This window comes from Lepidothrix coronata, unplaced genomic scaffold (genome assembly GCF_001604755.1).
Source record: "Lepidothrix coronata isolate B3197 unplaced genomic scaffold, Lepidothrix_coronata-1.0 Scaffold88, whole genome shotgun sequence".
NCBI classification, from domain to species: Eukaryota; Metazoa; Chordata; class Aves; order Passeriformes; family Pipridae; genus Lepidothrix; species Lepidothrix coronata.
Genome location: NW_016690268.1, coordinates 1,866,420 through 1,890,213, shown reverse-complemented (window position 1 = coordinate 1,890,213; position 23,794 = coordinate 1,866,420). Strand labels below are relative to the sequence as shown.

General features: G+C 37.4%; 1 protein-coding gene across 9 annotated transcripts in view; it reads left to right on the top strand.

Annotated features, from left to right (window-relative positions):
* The window catches only part of ABCC4 (ATP binding cassette subfamily C member 4), a 148,191-nt gene that overhangs the window by 38,864 nt on the left and 85,533 nt on the right, over window positions 1-23,794 (top strand). For all 9 annotated transcript variants that reach the window (XR_001875821.1, XR_001875822.1, XM_017821090.1 and 6 more), the window contains 6 exons: window positions 9,979-10,075; window positions 11,212-11,427; window positions 13,177-13,317; window positions 14,707-14,744; window positions 15,070-15,170; window positions 18,158-18,304. Coding sequence is in view for 7 of the 9 variants with exons in the window: in XM_017821090.1 (XP_017676579.1) it covers window positions 9,979-10,075; window positions 11,212-11,427; window positions 13,177-13,317; window positions 14,707-14,744; window positions 15,070-15,170; window positions 18,158-18,304 (740 nt within the window). In the remaining 2 variants the exon portion in view is untranslated. The remainder of the gene's footprint in view (window positions 1-9,978; window positions 10,076-11,211; window positions 11,428-13,176; window positions 13,318-14,706; window positions 14,745-15,069; window positions 15,171-18,157; window positions 18,305-23,794) is intronic.

Below are 23,794 nucleotides of genomic sequence, written 5' to 3'. Positions count from 1 at the left end.
GCAACTATCAGCAAGACAAGAGGGCATGGTCTCAAGTTGTGCCAGGGAAGGTTTAGGTTAGATATTAGAAAGAATTTCTTTACAGAGAGGGTGATCAGACATTGGAATGGGCTGCCCAGGGAAGTAGTGGATTCTCCGTCCCTGAAGATTTTTAAAAAGAGACTGGATGTGGCACTTGGTGCCATGGCCTAGTAACTGCAGCGGTAGTGGATCAAGGGTTGGACTTGATGATCTCAGAGGTCCCTTCCAACCCAGCTGATTCTATGATTCTATGAAAAGAGAATGCATAACTTTACCATGTAAGAGAGGGATATTGGACCTTCCTCCATTCCCCCAAAAATAGGAGAGTGTTCATTAATGTCAGGTTCCCTTCTCAATGAATTTCCTCTTCTCCATCTCTCTATTTGAAACTCCCTAATCTATGGCTCATAATGAGTAATTCAGTTACTTCCAGCCAGTGTTTCGTCCTTGCTTCTTCATAGGCTATAACTCTCTGTGTTAAAAGGCATAATCTAGAATTTATTAGAAATAGAAGAAAAAAATTCCATTGATGGAATTCACTGGGCTTTGGTTGAGGCCTTCAATGAGAATGTTTCCTTAATCATACTTGCATCCTTAGAATTCCATGCTCCAAATACATGAATTAATTTGGTTTTACTATTGTTCCCTCCTGTCCACCCCTAGACAGTCATAAAAACTTATCTTACAGAAATGGGCATAGAAATTGCCTTGAGTAGCATCGGCATATATGTTCTTTTTGTCTCCATAAGGGGAAGCTTTTAGTATCTAAATTTGAAAATTGTGCATCCTATTGATGTTTTCAGTTTCTAATCTGGACTCTCTGAAACCCCATCAACATTTTGTTTTATTTTATTGATTTCTTCAAATGTTTGTTTCCATCAGCTAGTATGGAGTAAGAGATTTATGATGCATAGGCTTTATGTTAATTTTTTACCTGCCATGACTGATAGATGGAGTTCATTACTTCTGTAGTTCATATATGCTGTTCAGTTCCTTTAATGCCTGTTGAAGCTCTCTAGGCTTTAGCTGCTGGTTTTCTGTTTCTGCACAAGATCTCTGTGCAACTCCAGCATCTGACTGTATCAGTGGTTGAGTTCTGAAAGTGCACCCACCTGAGCTGTTAACCTGAAGTCTTAAGGTCTTTTCATGAAGAGGATAACAGGAAAGTACAGTGGTGCCTTGCGAAGGAGTTCAGGCTGCCTCTTGACTTATTCTGTATTTTACGTGAGCTGTGACATTGGCAGCACTACATCCTACTGCAAAACTGGAAGCTAGAAGCCGTTGCTCTGTGAGCACAGTGTGTGTTTTGCTGATAAATGTGTGGAGGTGAGGAGGAATAAGGAGGTTATCTCAAAGAATTTGAAACTCAGAGAACCAGCTGAGGTTGTTCTGTACTTTCTTTTATTCTCGTCAGCTGTAGATTGGTTGGAGCAAAACACATAAGATAGAATGAAAGCATTTTTTAGAAAATGGACTGGGTGGAGTAGTAGTGGGAAGGAAAACTGAGCAATGCCTCGCTGTACAAGATTTTAAAGGAGGGATTTTTACAAACAGAAGTTTTCTTCTGAGGCCTTCATGGAAGCTGTAAAAGGTGCTGGGGGTAGTGGGGAGAGTGTTATGTTCAGTAGCTTGCTTTGTAAAACAACGCAAAGCATGTTCTTTAATGCTTCCTGAATAGTGCTAGAAATGTGGAGAAGACAGAGCACTTGGGCTAAGGAATGTCTCAGACATCACTTCATGCAGGCTACCCCCCAGGAGTCCAAACCACGAGGCTTAAAACAATGGACAAGATGGAAGAAGCAGGATTTTTTTAATGAGAATCTGAAGTGGATATTGTTCAGTTCGCTCGCTCTTTTTTTTTTTCTTGTAATTTTATATTAATGTTTAATTCTTTTACAAGCGTCTAGTCTGTGTTTACGTCAAAGATAGGTGTGTTCCTAGAAATTCCCTAGAGCTACGGTCTGCGGACAGCTGGTTTATTACATTTGCTGCTTTCCCTCATTCTATTTGGCTTCTGTAGTAAACAGTTTAAAATATATAAATACTTTTCAAATGAGAAAGAATGCAAGTAGCACATTGTCAGTGGGAAAACAGTCCATGATATTATTAATAAGGGATTGTGGCTCCTAAGAATTTCTTCATGATACAGTCAGGTTGTTCTGTGGATGATGGAGCAGATAAAGCCAGTTTTTCAATGCATTCCTCTTTCCTGATCAGATTCCTTGGGGACTAGGAAGGTATAAGCTGAGGATTTTCTATTTTCATGTTTTTCTATTTTTGTGTTATTTGTAGCCTTTTTCTGTGAGTTGTTTTGATATTTAACAGTAGGCCTTTTTCCAGTAGGGGGGTACCAGTATTGTTTTATGGTTTGTCACATATTTGTAGGTATATGTGAAAATATGCCTTTATATATATATATTTAAATAAAAATAGCTTTTAGTAACTTTTAAGAAATGCAGTATTTTGAGACCTCTAGTTTTGAAATGAAGGACAGCCATTATTGATGCAGTAGCACATTTCCTTGTATGATGAAGTTTGGAATAGCATGTGATTTCTGAGAAAATCATTCAATTGTACTTAGATCCCAAGAAATTTTCTACTCTGCCTGTTTATCTTTATAAACATACTTCTGTAGATTATATGGTTTCAGATCATGTTTAGATAGAAATTAAATTGTGTCCCATCAGTGATATTGACTCAGAAATCATGTTCTTAAGAGTGAGATTTATATTTCATTGTCTATTGAAACATGCTCTTTTCTAGGTATTGTTCCTTCCCTTGTATCTTTTCCAGTGACAGGAGCCAGTCTCAGTTGATGATCGGCCTGATTTCTTTCTGTTCCTCCTCTGTGCTTATGAGAGTGGACAGAGTTACAGGACAGTTTGGGAATCTTTTAAAATCAAATCTAAAGTTCTGATTCTCTGGAACTAGATAAAAGCTGCAAAAGACGTGACTGCATTTATCACAGTATGGTAATGAACTTAAGCATCTATTCAGATTAAATACTTTGGAACTAGGTAGTGGCCTTCAGTAGGAACTCAGTGGACATGCAGCTGGGTAGTGGGGCATGGAATAAACATATGTTGAGGCTGACCGGAGAGTCACCTGGCAAGTTGACCAGATGTCCTGAAAGATAAAGTCTCTCCATTGCTGTCTGAGGTAACTGTGTGTTCCTCCTCAGGGGGGGAAGGGAGCAGGCATGATTTTGTAGCAAAAGTGTCCTTCATAATTGCAGGAAAAGGTGAGGAAGAATTGAACTGACAGCAAAGGAGAGCAGAAAATTCCATCATGCAAAGTGCATGGATTAAGAGATCCTAACTTACTCATTGCATTCTTACCTAAGCCCCAGAAGTGCTTGAGGGGAGGAGCAAAATGAAGTAGGGAAAATGAGTAAAAGGATTTATTTTTTTTAACTAGATATACAGATCGAGTATTTACTTACTCTATTTAATTTCATTTTTGGAACCCTTAGGAGTCCATGAATGCTTCCAGTGTCATATCTCTCTCTCTAAGTGGGCTGTGCTTGTAAATCTCATGTAACATTTGAACTTGGAGGAAAAAGTGCTGTTATGTTGGTGTAGGTAATTAGAAGCAAGTGAAGCTCATCAGTCCTGTAAAACTAGCAGATAAAAGCTAGCATGTCTCACTACTGTAGAGAGATTACAGGTACAATCAGTGTGTCAGGGGAACCAAGCAACGATAGCCCTGGCATGTACTTGCCAGTGCTGTGTTTAAGGGCATATACATATTGCATGCTTTGTCCACTGACGACAGATATATTGGGGAGGTAGTATCTATTTGCAGGGATTTCACTCTACTTCCTTTCAAGTGGCATCTCTGTAAACCAAGAATCTCTTCAAGACTTCTCAGTTTGTATTTCACACCTGGTCTATGCTCATTATTGTTTCTGATACCGTTGCAGTTGTTACAGCCCCAATGAGAATTTCTGGGCAAATTTGAATGCCCTGTACTTCTATTTTTGTATTATAGGTGTTGCTCTTAAAAACGTATTAGTTATACCTTTCAGTTTAGATGATACAGTTGAAATTCCTTGAGCTTTGTAGTGTTTATGGTAGGGAATATGTTTAAAATGTATGAACATATTGTAGTAATGTTGGTTAGGGTTTTGGGGTTTTGTTTTTGTTTTTTTGTTTTTTTCACAGAAAGTGAAAAGCCATAAGTGTGATCTCTGTACATTGTATGTTTTCAAAAAACTTTAAAATTTTAAGTTTATAATATCACAAAAATGTGCCTTTTTTTTTTTTTTTTTAAATCACACAATATGAAAAAAAAAACCCAAAACACAACACTTGCAGAACCCCAGCATAGTTGAGTGCTTTAGTAGTCTGTGAGGGCAGTTGCAAAACAATATTATGAATTCTAAATCAGAAATGGGTTCGGGGGGGAGGTAGGCAAATTTGCATAGGAACAGTTCACGAAGAGCTACTTAAATACCAAGAATCTCTGGCTCAAAAAGTTCCTAATACTTTGTAAGCTGGAAATCTGTGCCAGAGGAAGCATCAGACTGTGTTTGCTTATATGCTTTCTCCAGCCATCCAGTGCTACCTCGTGCCCAGAATGGATTTTGTAGACCAGTTATACTTGTGCATTAGTTCAGTGGAGGCTGGGACTTGTCATGAGATGGAGATAAATGATTGTCAAGGTAAACACAGAAATAGAAGCACCATAGTAGAAATAGAGACAGCATAGTAGAAGTAGGAGGTTGGGGTTTTTGTCTCTGGCAAATATTTCACACTTTTTTTTTTTTTTTTTTTTTTTTTTTTCCCAGTCCTGCAATCTTTCTGTTTTGCTGGTCTGGGATTGATCTCTGGTCATAAAACTTATTTGTCAAATTATGAGGTGCTTTTAAAATCAACAAGGTTTTTTTTTTTTTTTTTTTTACTTTTCTAAATTTTGAAATGTACGAAAACAACTGGGGGATTGTTCTCCCTAAACCACTGAAATGGAAAGGAAAGGGAGAGGAAAGCAAATGTAGGAAGTGTAAATGAGTATAACAAAGGCTTTATGCCTGTGAGCACTTTCTGCATGTGCTTTAATTTCATTTCAGTGGTTATTTTCATTGAAATGAATATAAGTATTACTAGAGTAAAGTTAAACTGGCATGTGAACTTGCAAAAAGGAGTGGGAAAAAGAATGGTAGGGAAGAAAGTAGAATCATTAAAGAGACACTTTGCAGAGGTGAAAGAAAGCTGGTTCTTGGAGATAAAAACTTAAAAAAGATTAAAGAACAACTTGTCTCAAAGAAAAGCAAACCTGATAGCGAAGGGAGAATAAATCAGGATTCGAAAGCAGGAAGACTGCCTTTGCACTGAGGAGCGCTGTGTTGCTGTAGGCCTCCTTCTCAGCGTCTCCTGCTTCATGCTCTGCATTATTAAAGCTCAAGCTAATTTTTTTAATTGTATACCAGTTTGCTGTCAAAGTGCAGTTGGCTTTCTAAATGGGCAATAGTATACTGTTACTTAGGTTTATTAACTTAGAATATTGTTTGTTTGCTTCTTTGTTTGTTTTTGTTGAATTGGAAGAATGTAATTTCTGGAGAGGTCTGTCCTGATTCTGGTATTCCTGATGATGTATGAAGGTCATTGGTGCTATATTTTCGGGGTAGAAAACTAGGCAGTGCTAAAGGCAGTTCTGGAGGGATTTGGGAGGTCTTGGTTGCAGGATGTGAATTAATAGATGCATGCATGCAGCAGGGATAAGTGTGAAGTGTTGAGTCCACGAACACACAATGAGCAGGGATCAGTAGTGTGGTAGTTTTATGGAAAAGGAGGTGTAGAGTGTGATAGATCACAAATCATCAACATCATGCTCTTGTTAAGGAAACTGTGCCCTGGGATTTATGACCAGTAGTGTATCTGGCAGTACAAGTAAAGTAATCCTCCTGTTATGTTTTGTAGGTGTAAGGTCTCAGCTGAAATAACGTTTCAATTTTGTGCGCTTCCAAAAAATGCAGACCAGCTTCACACATCAGTGCAGGTGGTCAAGAACATTCAGGTGTCCAGGACAGGGAGGAATAGAAGAACAAAACATCAGAAAACTACTTGTCAGTTTAAAAAAAAATGTATTTGGAGGGGGTTTTTTTGTTAATTTTTTTTTTATTTGCTTTTCTTTTGTTTCTGGAGGGGAAAGACTTATGTGTAAACTCAGCTACTGACCTTCAGGAAATAGTGGATTGAAATGGCACCAAAGGATGCAAACTTGGACTTCAGAGTAGGATTTTGTAATGGCAAAGGTAGCATGTGTCTGGAATACATTTTCAAGGATATTGAAATTTTTGTTGAGCTTAAACATGCAGGGCAACCCATTTAACATCTGCCAGGAATACTTTTAAGTTTAAATTGCTTCTTACGTGGGGAGGAGGATGCGACAGTCATAGTCCCTTCATGTCCCTTTTTTTTGTACTCAAGAAAGGCTGAAGAGCCTTTGGGTCTTCTCTGACTGGATCTTTTCTTCTGATTGTGCACTTGTGTATGCATTTGTGTGTTTAATAAAGTTGGCAATGGCGACTGGAGTTTGTGCAGTAATTTTTCCTGTTGTTATGCATTAAATGTGCTCTCAGACTATCTAACAGAGTATGCCTCTTGAGAGTGATAGAGAAGGACAAGAAAGGTGAATTTTGTAGGGTTTTAAACAGCAAGTAAAAAGGTGGTAGCAGTTCTTGGTGTGCTCCAGCAAATGTCTGAAGCCTTGGACCAGTTATTTCACCTGCTATGGCATACTTTCCCTGGATCCTCATATCAACAGTAAGAAAGGGAAACACTGTCAGATGGTGATTCAACTAGAATTGCATTTCTCACCTAGAATTAATGGTTGTTTTTCTTCAGCTATAAGAGCAGTTATCTTTAGCAGTAGATGATGAAACTAAGCCTTAGTGAATCAGTTAGAAAAATAAACACTTATGGACTATTTTGGAGTGGTTTTTTTTCAGTTCTGAGACAAGACCAAGTTTTCACTAATAAGGAGTTCAGTGAGCTCTCTGATTTTTGTGCCAGCCCTTTTATGACATTTGGTTTTGCTGAGCCTCTCTTTTAACTCCAGGGTTGAACTTCGGTTTCACTCTTCTGTGGTAGCCAAGGCACTGTATAAAGTTAATGCTCAGGCTAAGCTGCAGAGTGAATGTTGTCGAATAGGAGAGAGAATATTGGGAAAAAAATTAAAAACCGGTTTTGAACATAGAACTCAAGTAGTTTGATGTTTTGAAACAGATGTTAAGTATTTACTTAGCGTTTTACTAGTTTTTCAACTTCTGTGCTTCATCATGACACAGTATATTAATTGGCAGAATTTTCTATTGCGCTATCTGAGCAGTGAGTTGTTTAATAGATCTAAGCATATACTCTTTGTTGTGATTTTTCATGCCTGTGCTCATGCCAGTGAATTGTGGCAAGAGTGAACTGGTATATCAGTGGAAATACGAATTTCCACAAAGGTTATTTTTTGCTTACTTTCTTGAGATCAAGATGACCCAGGATACTGTGCTTGCAGTTCTCACAGTTCTAATTGGTTTGCTCCGATGCTGTGATAACCTGCTTTTTTTCCTCTTCTTCCCCACCCCCCTTCAAATGCAGACATAAAGTACAGTGGGCTCACTGTGGCTCAGGATCAAGATTTCAAAGTTTTGAGCCATTGGATTTTCTAATGACTGGGTTGTCCCAGTAAACTGTCAGATGTACACAAGAAAATTCAGTGATTGGAGTGGTATATGGGCTGTGGGACTTACGTATGGGAAAGATAGATAACTTCTCAGTGAATACTTGATATATTCTCTTTTGGCAACTTTCCTGCTAGGCCTTTCCTGTAACCTCTCTGATGTTTGTCCAGTTCTTTCTATAGGTTTTGTGGAACGTTATGTTTTGTTGGATGTCTTCAGCTGGTGCTCTTCTTACCTTGTGGTTTGTTTCAGTGACTGCTCAGAGGGTGGACAGTAACTACGTCAGAGTAATGCTCCCATGAAGAACTTGATGTATAAATAATTGCAACTGCTCAAGTAGTCATGCTGCTGCAAAAGCCTTGATTAATTGTTATCTTGGCCATCTAAGAATATCGTGGTTTTATAGTTGCATCTTGAATGATGCATATCAAACATATAACTTTCTCAGGAAGAGTGTTGCTTTTAACTTAATTTTACTGCCCAGTTTATTTGGAAAACTATAATATACTTTCTGCATGTAATTATGCTAATTAGTGGTGTTAACCATGGACTTCCTATAGTCTTTGTAGGAGCGACAAAATAGATGTTAAAAGCTGCATGGGGAGTTAAGTGAATGTATGAAACACAGTAAGCAATGTGATATCGCTGCTGTTAAGGTCACGTTCTTTTTCTGCCTTACTCCCTTTTCTGCTTATTTGCATTTCTGCATTGAATTTTTACTACTGAATTGCTGTAGTTCTGGTTGGGGTTTGTTTAGGAGAAGAGGGAGAGAGAATTTGTGTGTGTGTGCACTTTTGTTTGTTTTTCTTTTGTGGTAAGTGCCACACTCCTGTGTCAAGTTAGCAAATGGGAGTTAGTATGTTAGCAAAAATGAGCCAACAGGAGTGGATCTGTGGAGAAAAAGGTGTGGTGCCAAGGTCCCTTTGCAGTTCAGAAAGTTCTACTCTGAGCAGGCTGCAGCATGGCCCTTCAGGCTTCATGCCTCATCAGCTGAATACTGAAGAGGGGTGCTGCCCAAGTGTGTCTTCCTGCTTGATTTTGTCTAGAAATGCAGTTCACAGGTACCAGTACTGCTCAACAGCATGAGCAACAACTCAATGGAGTCTCTCACTGGAGATACTCAAGAACTGTCTGTATGCAGTCCTGTGCCATGTGCTCTAGGACAGCCCTGAGTGGGCAGGAATGTTGGACCAGATGGCCCACTGTGGTCCCTTCCAACCTAATCTATTCCGTGATTCTGTAAACTGGGAGATGATCTTCAAAAAGGCATTCATAATACAAACAAAGATGCTGGTGTGTCGCTGAACACTTCAGTCCTAGACAGTATCAGTTTTCCTTGTTTTTTTAAGTGAGTAGTTGAGAAAGGGCTGTCTGCTCAGAGGGCTTGTCTCTGCTTTGTTACTGCGAGGACGAAGGCAAGGAGCATTGGTAATGTTGGGTCTCAGCTGTGCTCTCCCTGTTGTACATGAAGAATGTGCTTACAGATCTCTCCACTTGTAAACCATTTCTAAATGGTTCATAAAACTACTATGGTTTTATGTTGTGTTTTGTTTTTATTTTGTGGAATTGGTGTCCTTTCAAGGCTCTACTGAAAAGACACCAGGTATATATTCTACTAAAACTACATGGGTTTCACCTACACTTGCTGATGGTTCTAGTGTGCCCAGTCCCTTCTTCACCTCTCCCTCCAAATCTGAAACTTCTGGTAAGGTAGTGGATAGGAAGGTAAGCTCTGAATCCATGAGAAAAGGTCATAGATGGTTCAAGAATCTCGCTTATTTACCTCAATGCGTACCTGGATGTAGCTTAAATCAGTTGTACTGTTTACTTCTCCAGAACTCTCTGTGGCTCAGTTACGGCTGCTATGAAACTCCTCTCAAAGAAGTTACTTTTATTGTCTGTATTTGTCCGTAATTTTACACAGTATGTTGCCCTGCTTTCTCTTGCCTTTAGTTTAGGCTTTTTTTTAAAATGCTCTCTTTGCAATTCACGTTATGACATGTACATTGATTATGAGAATGTTTAAGACAATTTTAATGAAACATCTTATTTCCTCCTCTGTTATTACAGATCAGAAATATGTAATTTCTTCTCCCTACCTTGAAAACTTAAAAAGTTATATAAGAAACATGTTCGTTAAGTATAGCTTTTATAAATCTAGTAACAATGCATGGCCATCTTCTTATTTTAAAAACTTCGTAATTCAATAGAAGATGTTTTCCAGAAATAATAAAAATCTTTTAGGACATTTATTTTTTTAAATTAATTTTTACATCTCTTTGCAGATGTATTTGTCAGGCCTTACATCAGAAGATCTCTGTTTTGGTCACTCACCAGTTGCAATACCTCCGTGCTGCAAATCAGATTCTAATTTTAAAAGATGTAAGTGATTTCAGTGTCTGTACTTATACTTTGAAATTATCCTTTTTAATCTAAGAATTTTTAGTCAGATTTTTATTTTTAGTTTGTAAATATGTTTTCTGTCTAATGACTCTATATGTTTTTAAAGTTTTATAGTTATTAATGAAATAGGTTGATTTTTCTTGGAATATCGTCCCTGAAAAATCTATTTTGGAATTTTATCATGCATAACAATAATCTGACGTCCTGATTTTTATGTGAATTAAGAACTATTATTTCTTCAAACATTTTGTCTGGTTTTGAAATAGAGTTTTAAATTTCCTTTGCTTCAAGTTTAATATATTGTGAGGGAATTTTGAGACTCTGTTAATGTTTGCTTTTATTCTTGTTTCTTACACTTACATGTGAATTAAGAAGTACGTTAATTTTGCAACAAATTCATTTTTAAATTAAGGCTGAGAAATGGTCCCAGATGCCTTTAAGAATGAGCAGGTCTTCATTGTGATAGTTCTTTCCAAACTTTGTTGTACTAGATATTCAGAGGTAGAGAGGGCTGCAGTTTGGTTTTTTTTTCACTTTCTTTTTAAAGGTTGGTAGTGAAATACATGAAATTACTTTTGGTGCATTACGAAAGTGCAGTAAAGGACACTACCATCTTTTTCCTCCCACTGAGATCTCTTTAAAAGTTACAGTAGCTCTTTAGAAATGAGTTTGTCATAGAGCTGTAAGCAGTGTGGAAATGATCTGTGTTGCACCTTGTAGGACTCTGCGAGGACCAGGAAATTAAGGTGTTTACCCCTAGACTGGAGTAATACAAAAAGACTGATGCTTATGTATGTAGTGCAATAGATTGACCTAAGGCTGCTTGGCTTGGTTGTCACCCACAGCTTCTCCAAGGAGGTGATTCTCCCCTGGCTGCAACTGGAGATTTTGTCATGCTGTTTGTGTGCTGCTTGGCCCAGTTAGCTGCCAGGAGGGGACTGGTTAGAGCATAAAGAGCTTCTAAATGAGAAATTAACAGAACTTTCAGCTCAGTTACTGCAGTAGAACGTATGCTCAGCAACCGCAGAACCGCAGAGACAGCAAGGACAGATAGGAAAAATTGTCCTTTACAGAAAGTGTATAATGAAGATAATCAAAGTTTATATTAATTGTAGGGTAAAATGGTGGGGAAAGGTACCTATGCAGAGTTCCTGAGATCTGGCATCGACTTTGCTTCCCTTTTGAAAAAAGATGAGGAGATAGAACCTCCATCAGTTCCAGGAACCCCCAACCTGAAGTCTTCCCGCAACCGAACCTTCTCGGAGTCCTCTGTCTGGTCCCAGGATTCATCTGTGCACTCACAGAAAGATGGAGCAGTGGAACAACCACCTGTGAGTGCTCAAAGGATAGACGTGTCTGAACTCTTGTCTGTCTGTTTTTTAACTTAAATTTTGATATGGGCTTTCCCTGCAGCATTGGAATATCAGGGATTATTGAATTCCATTATCAGGTGAGAGCTCACTCACAGTGGACCTGCCCAGCTGTGCTTGGCTGGCAGCCCACAGCTCTGTGTCGTTCTGTTCAAACCCAGCAGAGTCAGTTTGTACAGTTCATCAGCTCTGCTGGATGCCAGAAGCATTCACTGTTGGTGTCCAAAGACACTACACTGGGCTTCCTTCAGCCTGTCCTCTGACAGTGCTGCTTTAAAGGGCCAGTCTTGCTGTGTTTGGTGGGTTCTGTGTGTTGGTGCAGTGTTGAACTGAAATTAACACTTTCTTTGAAATCCTGAGTTCTGGGAAGTGTATGCAGAAGCCTTACCTTTATACAAAGTCTGTATTTGCATGGCTGGCAATAATGTATGCATAAACATACCCACATGATCTTGAGCTGGCCCTGAGGGGGTAACCCTGGGACACCACTGCCTTGCTCTCCCCAGCCCTTTTGTTGCTGAAAACAGAAGGTGTCAGTATGACTTCCAGGCGACTTGTTATCTTTTGGGTCTGCACAGTGCAAAACCAGCCCTAAAATTTCTGTACCAGAGGTGGCCTTCTGCTCGTGTGTTTGCATTCACATAGAACAGTGCAGGATCCCTGTAACCCTGCTAGGCTTGGGTTAGCGCTGCATCTATGGAACGAGTAATCCCTGTATATCTGTGATGATTGTCACCTTTATGCTATGGGTATATATTATTTCTTTGTAATGAAAAGCAATGAGATTTAAAAAAAAAAAAAAACCACAAACCAAAAAAAGCTACAGACTTTTTCATATTTTTTGGAGGAATGGTTTTATGCTCAAAAGCATTAAACTTACCTGATACTAATGTCCCACTGGCAACTCCTCTCTTAAATTCTCTTAAATTTGCAAAGGTGTTCCAGACTTTTTAGTAGCATTAGAACTGTTCCGTGTGGGTGGAGGAAAGTGGGAAGGGGGAGTGTGTGGAGATACAAAAAAAGACCAAGATAGGCTTCTCACCTTATATGGGCAAGTAGGTGGGATTTCTCTTTTCACATCTGAGTCAGATCTGTTGATTCCACTGCTCATTGTTCCCCATCCATTGTTTGCTTAGTATGCTTTCTCATTTGCCATTTTATTTGTTTTCCCTGTTAACAGATGCTTTATTGGTACATACGAGGAGATGATTAGACCTTTATGGTTAATTTTTAAGTCCTGTCATATGTTGATTGATCTTGGTACATACTTGTAGAAGAGTATTTGCTTTAAATACTTTTCTGGAAAGGAAGGGTTGCACGTACTTGCGTTTTGAAAACAGAATTTTCCCCAAGTAAAGGCCTTAGTTTCTGGAGCTGTTGCGAGTGAAGGTAGTGTGTAAGAAAAAACTGGTTTAGCAATCAGGATACGTATTTCTGGCTAGATCTGAAGCTTTGTTATATTTGGTGATGCAATGCCAAATAAAATCCTCACAGTGTCGCTTTGCAGAATAGATTTTTCAGTATTACTGCACTGAGACTAATTTTTTTTTTGTCAAAGCTGTAGTTCAATATTTAAAGGTTTTAGTGCATAATCACTTTATCTCCTTGTTTAATTGTTTGATAATTCTGAACCATGACTTTCAAGTGGCTTAGTCGGAATCTGTAACTGCAATGTTGATGGGTTTTATTCTGTGTGGTTTTTTTTTTCAGGGTGAAAATACAGTGCCTACAGTGCCAGAGGAGAGTCGCCATGAGGGAAAAATTGGCTTTAAAATTTACAGAAAATATTTCACTGCAGGAGCAAACTACTTTGTGATTTTTATACTCATAGTATTCAATATTCTGGCACAGGTAAGTTGTTGGGAGCCACAAATAATATTAAATGTATTTTGGGTTTGCCTTTTTTCCCCCCTTTTTTTTCCTTTAATTTTCTTTTTGACATAACGTATACTTTTTACTGTGATGTTTCATTTAAAATGTTTGGGAGTGTTGTGTTCTTTAATAATTTTGTAGTGTACTCAGTCAAATTTTATGTGTCAGCATAGAATATTGGTACAACATTGAGAAGTCTTGCACTGATCCTTACTTCAACAATTTTAATATTTCAATAAAATAATGATTTTGATGACAACATGGCACAGAAATTATAAACCAGTCTGATTTTTTGAAACAGAGAAGAAAATAGTAAGGTATATAAAGTAGTGTTCAACAAACCTGAACAGTCATCATCTTTCCATTTCAGGAGGGTAAAGAGGTTTATTGGGTATGGGAGTACAGAGTCCGACAGAAGTGTTCAAAGAACAGCTTGTCTGCTGGTAACTGCAGATCATGAGAAGAGCTAGAAGGAGGGTCACTGTTTAGCAAAATAAGAAAGTGAGGAAGGGGATAGGCAAATATTTCCAGGCAGACTGGAAAAGGTATGTAAAAGAATTTTTAAACGAGGAAAACTATTTTGATACTTACTGAAAGAAATGGTGAGTTGAGGAAGCTGCATGAAGATACCTTATTGCCTTTTTCTTCGTTTCCTGCTGAGAAAAGCTCAAATTCATTTCATGGAAATGATTTGACTGGGTTGTAAAAAAAAGTCTATGTATTTTAACATGTTACTTAATTTTTACTTGTCCTTGATTCGAGTCTGTTGGAAAGATAGTAAAACAAGATCAGATCTCTGTAGTAGAACACCCACAACTTCAAATTCACGTGAACAGGGGTGTATGTTGAGATAAATAACCCTTTTACAAGTTTGAAGTCACTTCTTGTCAGAGAAGGAAGGTGGCAGTAGGAGTTTTTCCCTCCCTCTTCTCTCTCATCCTCCTTCAACCCTGTTTCTGGTCATTATCTCCCGTAAACACAAATTTCTGGACTGGTGACATCAGAAAGTTTGTTAATCAAAAAGCATTTTCAAATACCTCTAGTAGCAAATTTAGGAACTGAAAAAATGAGTTCTTTAATGTGCAATTAACATACATGAGGAAGAGCTACTATATTTTGTTTGCTAAAGTATATTGCTTTCCTTTAGTTTGCTATCATGTAAGGTAATTTAAGGTAACTTCTTTCTTTGTAGAGCACCTTCTAATGTGCTTGGCAAATTGCTGCTGGTCTTGAAAGACTGGATGGCATACTTTCCTGAATATGTGATGTTTTCCCAGAGAGCTTGAAAGAATAGCAAGGAAATTTAATTTTCTAATTTTTTTTTTTCATTTTGTAAGATGATTCTTGTGTTTGTCTCTTTTGCTCAAGGTGGCCTATGTGCTCCAGGACTGGTGGCTTTCTTACTGGTAAGTTGATGATAATAACTGACCAGTCATTTCTGCCAGTCAGGTGCTGTTTGTTTAATAGAAATCATTGTTGTATAGGTTTTTGTGGTAAGAGAATCTGTTCTAGGAAACTTCAAATTACACTTGATCTTCCTCTGCTTTCCACTTATTCTGGGGGGGAGGGGGGAATTAAACCTTATGCTAAGTGCAGACTGTGATTGCATCTACTCGTGATGCATGACAGCATCGATACATGAGATCTTTTGAAGATTTTGACAGAGTTGAATCTAGAAACAACTAAACATACTTATTTGATGATGGTTATCTTCTGTATGCATTTCCACAGGGCAAATCGTCAAGAAAAGCTGAATCTCACAACAAATGGAAATAATGGAACAAATGGGACAGAACATCTGGACCTTAACTTTTATTTGGGAATTTATGCAGGTATTTACACATGCATCTGTGTGTGTGTCTAAGAACTATTTATTGTCTGATTTATTGTTTTGAGAGGTGCGAAGCAATGGCAGTGTGGGAAAATGTGATTTCTAGCAGCAACTGAGCAATATCTTAACAGATTAGGAGCCTGAATGTTGCTTCCTGATAAAAATAATTGCAGTAAAAGTTTAAAAATCTAAAAATCTAACAGAAGAAATAGGTTACATGCAGACTCTTAATTTGCTTTGCCTGGATTTTAGAAAATAAACTAAGAATTGAGTATTCAGAAAGTCAGTCACTGTAAGGTTGTGGCTATTGTCTGTACTAATTGAGGTAAATCTTCAGTCATTATATGGATGGGCAAGAGGCATTAGAAATGGATCTTCATTCTGTGCTGTTCTAAAACTTGACATGGCTACATTCCTTCTGAAGTGCCATAGCAAAAGAACCAGTTTTTAAAAAGCATTCTAGGTGGGTATGCAAACGAGATTCTTAAAAAGCATTTCAATGTATTTCAATAGGTAGCCATATACGCTTCTGAATATTCAGAAAAGGGTGTTGATCCTTGTATTCAGGCATCCAAACATCTTGAAATACTGCTCTGAAATATAGTAAAAATTGCTACAGAAAAATCATGTGCATGCTCTCAGACTCTGCTATTTAGCACTCCCAGTGATGTATGGTTTTGTACGGGATAGTACTTTCTTGATGGAATTGTAAATGGTTGGTGTGAGCAAACAGGTGGAATGCCAGAAGGATATGCTTTGAATGTACTTAGAAACGTCTCCATGGGCGAGAGAATATGTGGAGGATTTTTTGTTTGGTTTGTTTTATGGAATCCACATGATCTAAGTGCTTGACAGAAAACACTATGCTTGGCCTGGGAAGCAACAATTTAGGAGCCAGATAAACTGGGCTCTTATTTTCTCTGTGTAATGTCTTATTTCGTGAACTGTTCCGGTGGACTGCACAGTGTGATTGAATGTGGCAAATGTGACTTTCTCTGACCATATAATCTAAACCACATTACAGAAAATTTTATCCTTTAAGGCATATTTTGTTCTAGATAGCAGAACAACAGAAAGTACCTTTATATTGAAATGTTCGAGAGACTTACTTGCAATAGTTGAACAGACAGCATTGACTGACTTACACAAAATTCTAAGTGAAGTTGACAAAGTTATAAAAAGATAGTACATCTCATGATGTACATAATAATCCAACTTACCTTTTTCTATAACTTCTGAAACAGTATAAAAAAATTTAACATTTTTATTTCTGATTCCCAGTGTTTGGAAAAAGAAAAAACTTGCCACGGTAGTTCCTTCCAAGTCCTTGTTTTTATTATGAGACAAAGATTTGGAAGAGTAAAATTTCTGTTAATGGGAAACCCTGTTGACCAGAACTGAGGTACCAGTTCCATGCCTTTTTTATAAAGTGAATGTTCGAAGGGCCCTTGTCTCTCTCCTACAGAGGTTCTAAGCTCCTAAATAGTGAAAGCAAAAACCTTTGGCTTAAGACAGATCAGGTGAAGGACTTGAAAGTATGTCTCATTTATCGAAAGTATGTCTCCCCAGCCATTAGCTCTCTTAAGGTGTTTTGTTTTGTGCGGATCATGCCAACAGGTTCCAGTGGCTTCCAAGCCTGAGTAATGTTGTACAGAAATTTGGGGTTCCCAGGATGTGGTCCCTCTCCTCCAGTTGCTCCCACAGACTGCTCTTAGGAATGGGCTGTGCCACAGCCTCCTGCTTAGTACCTTTCCTTCTCCCTTTTTGCATGACCCAGCTTTCCTGTTTCTGTACATTACTTTCGGAAAAGTTGTCTTTTACCTTCTTTTACTAGAATAGCAGGTGGGACAAGGCAAAGCAGCTCCCATCACAGCCATGTGCTTTTTTCTTAAAGACAGCACCTTACAGGATGTAAACAATAAACTGCAAGCAGACAAATGAAATAGTGATACCTTTTCTTGCTCCTTGGGAGCATATAGAAGGAAGCAGGATGGAATAACTTAACCACATCATGTAGCTTAAATCTCCCTCTTTCCCACTGTTACTATAGCTGTTCTTGAATTTTGTCCAGTTTTAATCTGCCCTTAGAATAGGACATGTTTTCTGTTGATAGGGTCTAACTTCAGGGTGTCCTCAAGGCCTGAGCATATGGGCTTGTGGTAGCTATGCTTATTTTCTGAAGCAGATCACCTGGAGCCTGGAAGCACTGCCAAATGTAAGGTTGACACCTTCCCTGTTCACCTTTATTGACAGGGAATTTGGGCAGCCGCACTGGAGATTATGCACAACAAACAAAGCAGCAGCAATCTCATTCTTTGTTTCCATTTTTTGCCCTGTAGCACCACTGTCTTGTAAGTGGAGTTGTGCCCAGAAGAGAGACAAACAGTCTGCAGACCAGTTCCCCAGAAGGGCTCTCTTTCACACGGCATAAACAGCGCATCTTATAAAATGTTAAAAGAAATACACATAATTTAAATGAATTGGTGTGGTTTACAAGAGGAAGAATGGCATGAGTGGTTTGGGCTGACTGGGAGTAACTCAAGGTTGTCTCTAAATAGCCATGTGTATATTACTTGGTTAGTACCTGCTGGCAAATGTTGAATCTTCACAGTGACCTCTGCAAGCCACAATTATACATGGCACTGTGAAATGAATTTCTTAGTAAGGCTGTTATGCAGAGGGTTTTAATGCAGATTTATTTCATGGGTTAACAGACATTTGCTGTATTTCTGTAAAGTACCAATTCTTTTAAACCAAAAAAGAGAAATTGATTAAACTGATTCTGTGATAGTAACTGAAGCTAGTGACAAGTATATCTATGTTCTGCATTCAGTCTGAGTCCCCCTAGGCTTAAGTTTGGATTCTTGCTATATGCAGAAGGCAAGAGAATTTGGTTTTAGTTCAGTTTTATGTTTAAGGTTTTTTTTCTTCTGAAATATTCCTATCTTTATGTATGCTCTGTTTATGTTTTTTTTTTTTTTATTTCAGGTTTAACAGTGGCTACAATACTATTTGGCATAATCAGAAGTCTTCTGGTATTTCAAGTTCTTGTCAATTCTGGTCAGAATTTGCACAACAAAATGTTTCAATCCATTTTGAAAGCTCCTGTCTTGTTTTTTGACAGAAATCCTATAGGTAAGTTTAATAGTAAAAAATTCCTCAATATTCAATGTATCCCTGTGATTACGGTTTCTGGGCAATGACAATTTGATAGTGTTTTTGCACATTTATGGGGTTCTTTTTCTTCTCTTTAAATTTAAATTTTTACTTAAACACTCTAAATTTAACAGTATAGTCTTTTTAAATTTACAAGTCAGACTGCTTATTGATGGTTCACCTGATTGTCTCCAAATGCAGCCTACAGAACAATGAATTATCTGTAGCTTTGGTGATGTACATTGACCTGTGTTTGCATTGCTGTTCTGATTCTGTTACACAAAGTGTCTTCAATACATTAAATGTGTATGCCTTTGTTTTTTGGGCATGCCTTGCATGGGCTTTTCTTTGAAAACTTAACCCCATGAATTATTTGCCCTTTTAAAAAATAATTTTAAACATGTGTGGCAATGCATAGTTTTGAGAAACTGCCTAGCTTACTGTCCTTCCAGAATGCACAAAAGAGTAAATAAAGTATGCAATTTAAAACTATAATCCTTATGTTCTTCAAAAGAAATGAGAGAGAAGCTGGAGCAGAGTGAAGAGAGTTGGAAGTGGTACTGATTGATCTAGCCACTGGTTTCTCTCTTACATGAGAAACAGAAACCTGATGGTCTTGAGTCCCTTGGAAAAAAAAGGACATAGGCTTGTTCTCATAGCTCCAGGAGGCATTTAATGATTGTAAGGATATATAGGAATGGCTTTATTATTTCAGAGAAATTAGTAATATTTTCAGGAAAAAAATACTCGTGAGAAAAAGGTTCATGACAATGATATGATGAATGAAATAAGTACAGTTTAATCTTAAAAAACCCCTACAACTGCGGAAGTTTAAGGCTGTGTTACATGGCCTACTAGCACTGGGAGTCTGTGGCAATGTAAATTCAAGGCCACTGCAAAGGATTAGAAGGGAAGCCATAAGCTCAAGTGACAGGTTAGTGGAGAGCTACTGAGAGCCCATACATCAGAAGAAATCATAGTGCTGATGTGGGCTGTTGTCAGATAGGCAAGGATTTTCCTCGTCTCTCTCTCTTGTGTATGTGTACAGCATATGCAGTAACTGTATTTTTGAGGGAATAGTCATCATGTAAGAATGCCCATAAACCTGGCTCATCATAACAAAGTAAAAACTACCGAGTAAACATCAGCAACAACGTAGAGTAATACCAGTTTGCTTTATAACATACTGTGAAGCTCAAATTAGCAGTGCACTGTAAAACTGACATTCATAAAACCTGCCTATTGCTGGTATTTCACACACTGTTGTGACTTACAGATGTGTGTTTCTATAAATCAGCAGATATTTTATAATAGAAGATTAACTTCAGGATACATATATTTCTTTCCCTTCATCTCTCTTTTGGTCATGATTGCATGTGAAGGTTCTGATGTAAACATCTTTTGAAAAAGAAAAAAATAAAAGGGAAAAGATGACGTGAGACAGTGCTCTTGTTCAGAACTGCAGCACGTAGCAATTCTGAAATCCTGTTTGTAACATCTGTATTTCATTGTCTGATTTATATGGGTTTTTTACTGCATAGTTATCTTATAGAACTTCACATGCTATTTTTTGCATTGAGATGAGATGTATTTTTTGTGGTTTTTCCCATCTTTTTTAATATGCCTGACTATGAAAGACATACTAAAAAGAAATTGAAATAATTAAATGCTCCTTTTTCTAGGTTTGTGTTTGTAATAGTCAAGCCAAACTATTAGTTATCATATCCCATATTAGCAAAGCTAATATTGCAATGTCAGATCTATCATTTAAGCATCCAGCATGTTCTCAGCATTTATGTGAGGTCTCAAAGACCTTAGCAAAAGCAATTGCTGAACTGATTTTGCTGTTTTATTTAGCAAAAAAATAATCAATTAAAAAAATGCCATGGCTACTATTTTGAACACACGGTGATCTGTGTTCCAAAGTCAAGGAAGGAAACTTAAATAAATAGATATCTCAAGCTCTTGGTAGTTCTTATTGGGGAAACATAGTAATGAGCAGCATCAGGGAGTCAACATTAGGAAATGGAAATATGTGATGAATCATGGCATGTCTGTCAGCTCCCAACAGTGTAGATCCAATCAGTCTTGGTGAATAAATAAGATGATTTATTTCTAAAAAAATTATGTTTTCTGAAGCAGTTTAGGCAGGAGCCCAAGATCTCTCTTTACAGATTGCATTAGCAGTATATAGGGAGGGGAAGGTTGTAAAGGGAATAGTTACCCAGATGATAGAAAAATTTCAGTGTATTTTTGGAACCTGGATTACACAGCAGAGAGAGAAGAGGAATATTAGGACCCCTCTCCTTTCTCCCTTCCCACCCCAAAATATTTGTGTTTACACAGATTTCACGTTTCTGTAATTTGGCAGAGGTCTAAAAATATTTAAACATTACTGCATGTTTTACATCAGAAGAACCTTATTAATAAACGACTGTCAATTTCTTTCTTTCTTAAACATTTAACCTAACCCTATTGAGCTGATAATCCTAAGTGACTAAAGTGAATTGTCTTACCCAGCATTCAGAAAAAATTACCAGGTATTTCTGACTGAAATTCAAATTTATCAGCAGATATCTATACAGCATCAGCTATAGTGAAAAACAGCTAAAGCTATAGTAAAAGCTTGATGAGTAGTTTGAGATTAATGTTCGTGTTTTGGGCTTTATCACATCTGACTCATCTGCATTTGCTGACAGAACTTATTTTTTTTTGAGTGTAGAATCTGGCTCTCTTGCAACTTGTTTGCTCTTCTGTCCATATGCCAGTAAGGGAGTGGCATGCATGTCAAAGTATCTGTAAGGTAGGAAGATGTGGACGTTTTCTGTTTCATAGTGAATGCTTTATATATTCCTCTTCACATGTCACTTGCTGGAATAAAGGGGTTGATTTCTGTGCATGTCTAGCACAAGAGGGCAGCATGATCTGTTTTATCCCAGTCGAGCATTACAGTGGCTTGTTAGAAGGATAACAAAATTCATCTGTTACGTTCTTAGACATGATATTTGAGGAGTGAATTTTCAACCTCTCTGCTGAGCAATAGTAATGTAGTTCAATTCAGTTGTCTTTATTATTTGCAAGTATAGTATTTTCTTCTGATGTTTTACACCATAAGCTTTTCAGCTTCGTGTAGTGCTGAGTTCAGGAACTTCCTTGGTTTTTGGAATTAGTGGCCAAAAGTCAGATAGCCCTGTAGAGTCAGATGAGTCCCGTCGGGGAGACCTTCTTCAGCCATTAATCAGGGAGACCTTTTCAACCATTATTCCTTTTAATTTCTTTTTCAAGATGTTTGGAAAATTTCAAAACTAATTTGTTACAAAGCTAGGTTAAAGGGGCCAGGACTTCAGCAGCAATGACTCAATTTGGGACTTCCCTCTTTTGAAATTAGTTTCTTACTGATAGTTTAGGAGATCCTAGTTCTGACAAGCTTCAGGATTTGATTCAAGATTACTTACTTAGCTTGTAAATTAATTGTTCTTTTCTGGGATTTAGGGACAGAGATTAGAGAAAGGATGCTAATGCATAACTGCATCACTTTCAGTAATGGTAATTTTAGTGGAGGTTGTGTGTAATTTTGAATTGCATTTAAGTTTAGGAAGCTGAAACCTACTGTTATTTTGCTAATGGGTGCTGTAAGAAATAATGAATGATATGCATTAATTTGTTCAGATAAAATAGGAATCCCTTCCCCTTCTAGAGATCTGTCTAAAATTTAAATTGAACCAGAATCACTACACAAATACATATGAAAATACAGCTTTTTTCTTTTTTTTTTTTTTTTTTAAGTTGTATCACTCCAAACTCTTGGTTCTGACAGGAAAAAGAAATATTTTGGCAGACTTTACAGCATTTCTGGCCTTCCTAGAAATGCGAAACATTGAATTGTGTCACGGTGTCCTCCACCTGTTATATTAACAGATTTTCCCCCTCCCCTCCACCCCCCCAAATGCTTTGTGGAAGCTTTAAATAAACACTGATCCCTTTGGGTGCGTACCTAGACTTTGAGATTTGACCAGGTTATAAAGAGAAATGTTCTTTTTTGGTTTTGGCAGTCAGAAATTACATTCTGAACTGATAGCTAATAGCAGCACATAAAAGCAAACTCCAAATATAAAAAGATAAAAACGTGAAAGAAAGCTGTTGTTATAACGAAGAGTTTGTTTTTCTTTAAGGCACAAGGATTTTAATTATGGTGTTCATAAATCAAGTGTTGAAATGTCTATAATTTGACAGAGAAAGTTTCTTTATAGGATTAAAAGCATGTTCATCAATGCGCAAGTGCATTTTATCTGACAGAAGTGTCAAATGGGCAATGTTGTTTAAAGTGTTTCAACCATATAATATTTGAAATGAATATGATATTTCAGCAATCTGAAAATTACAATGCTGATAATGAGGTTGTTAAATTATACTTTATCAGTTGGATAGTGAAACTGCGCTAGTTAGCCTACATTAATGTATGCTTGTTCACACAAGTGATTCTGCTGAACAAGTAGCATGTTTAAACAAGAAATACTGGTCTTAAACTGTGTGATTTACAGTAGGTGGTGTTTTGGCATATCATGCAGTTAACAAGGCAAAGCTTCATGTTAAGATATTTCGTTTGTAGTCTCATTCGTCACTGATATAAATATTCAGTAGCAATGCCAGGAAATGTATTGTATTCCTTTTTGACTCAATGACTCAATTGCTTTCTTTTTTTTTTTTTTTTTTTGGAAATGAGATCTGTGCTATCTTTCTGATGCAGTTTTCAGATATATCCTTGTGGTCAAGATGAATTCTACAGGATTGTGAAAAACTACACCAGCTCTTTTGACAGCTTTCATGTTCTCTTAAGATAATACAAAAAAATACATAGTCCTTAAAGCAGCAGAGGCTTTGTTTTTGACTCTCTGTGCCAAGCGCTAAGGCACGTTCACATATGCGCAGGTTTGTTAGTTTATGTTGAAAAGAAGTCCCTGTAGGACAGCCTTTTGTTGTAAAATAAAAACACAGATTCTCTCTTCTGTGTTGGTAATCACTTGCATTTGTTGTTATTAAGATGGCAACACAATGGGTTCCATCAATCATCAAGATCCTTAACAATCACACAATGTTGTAAATATTATGTTTGGGTGTTTGAGTGGAACAGCTCGTCACTGAAGTAGGTGTGGTAATTAAAACCTGTTAGGTTGCTACATGTGTTAAAGAAAAACCCTTTAATGTTTTTTTCATATAACAATGGATATGTACTTTGAATCTTATCAGGGTGTGATTATTAAATGATATTTTGTGGGAGTTGCTCATTTACTGTATTATCATGGCTTTGTTAGGAGTTTAAATAGCCTTATGCTTCCATGTGTTTTATCACCATTATGATTCTGTCAGGAGTCTTATAAAGTTGATTGCTATAGGAGTAGTCTTTAAAGTTAGTAAATAGCACTCTGGAGTTATGTTTACATTTATTATCTATTAGCATAATTCAACTCT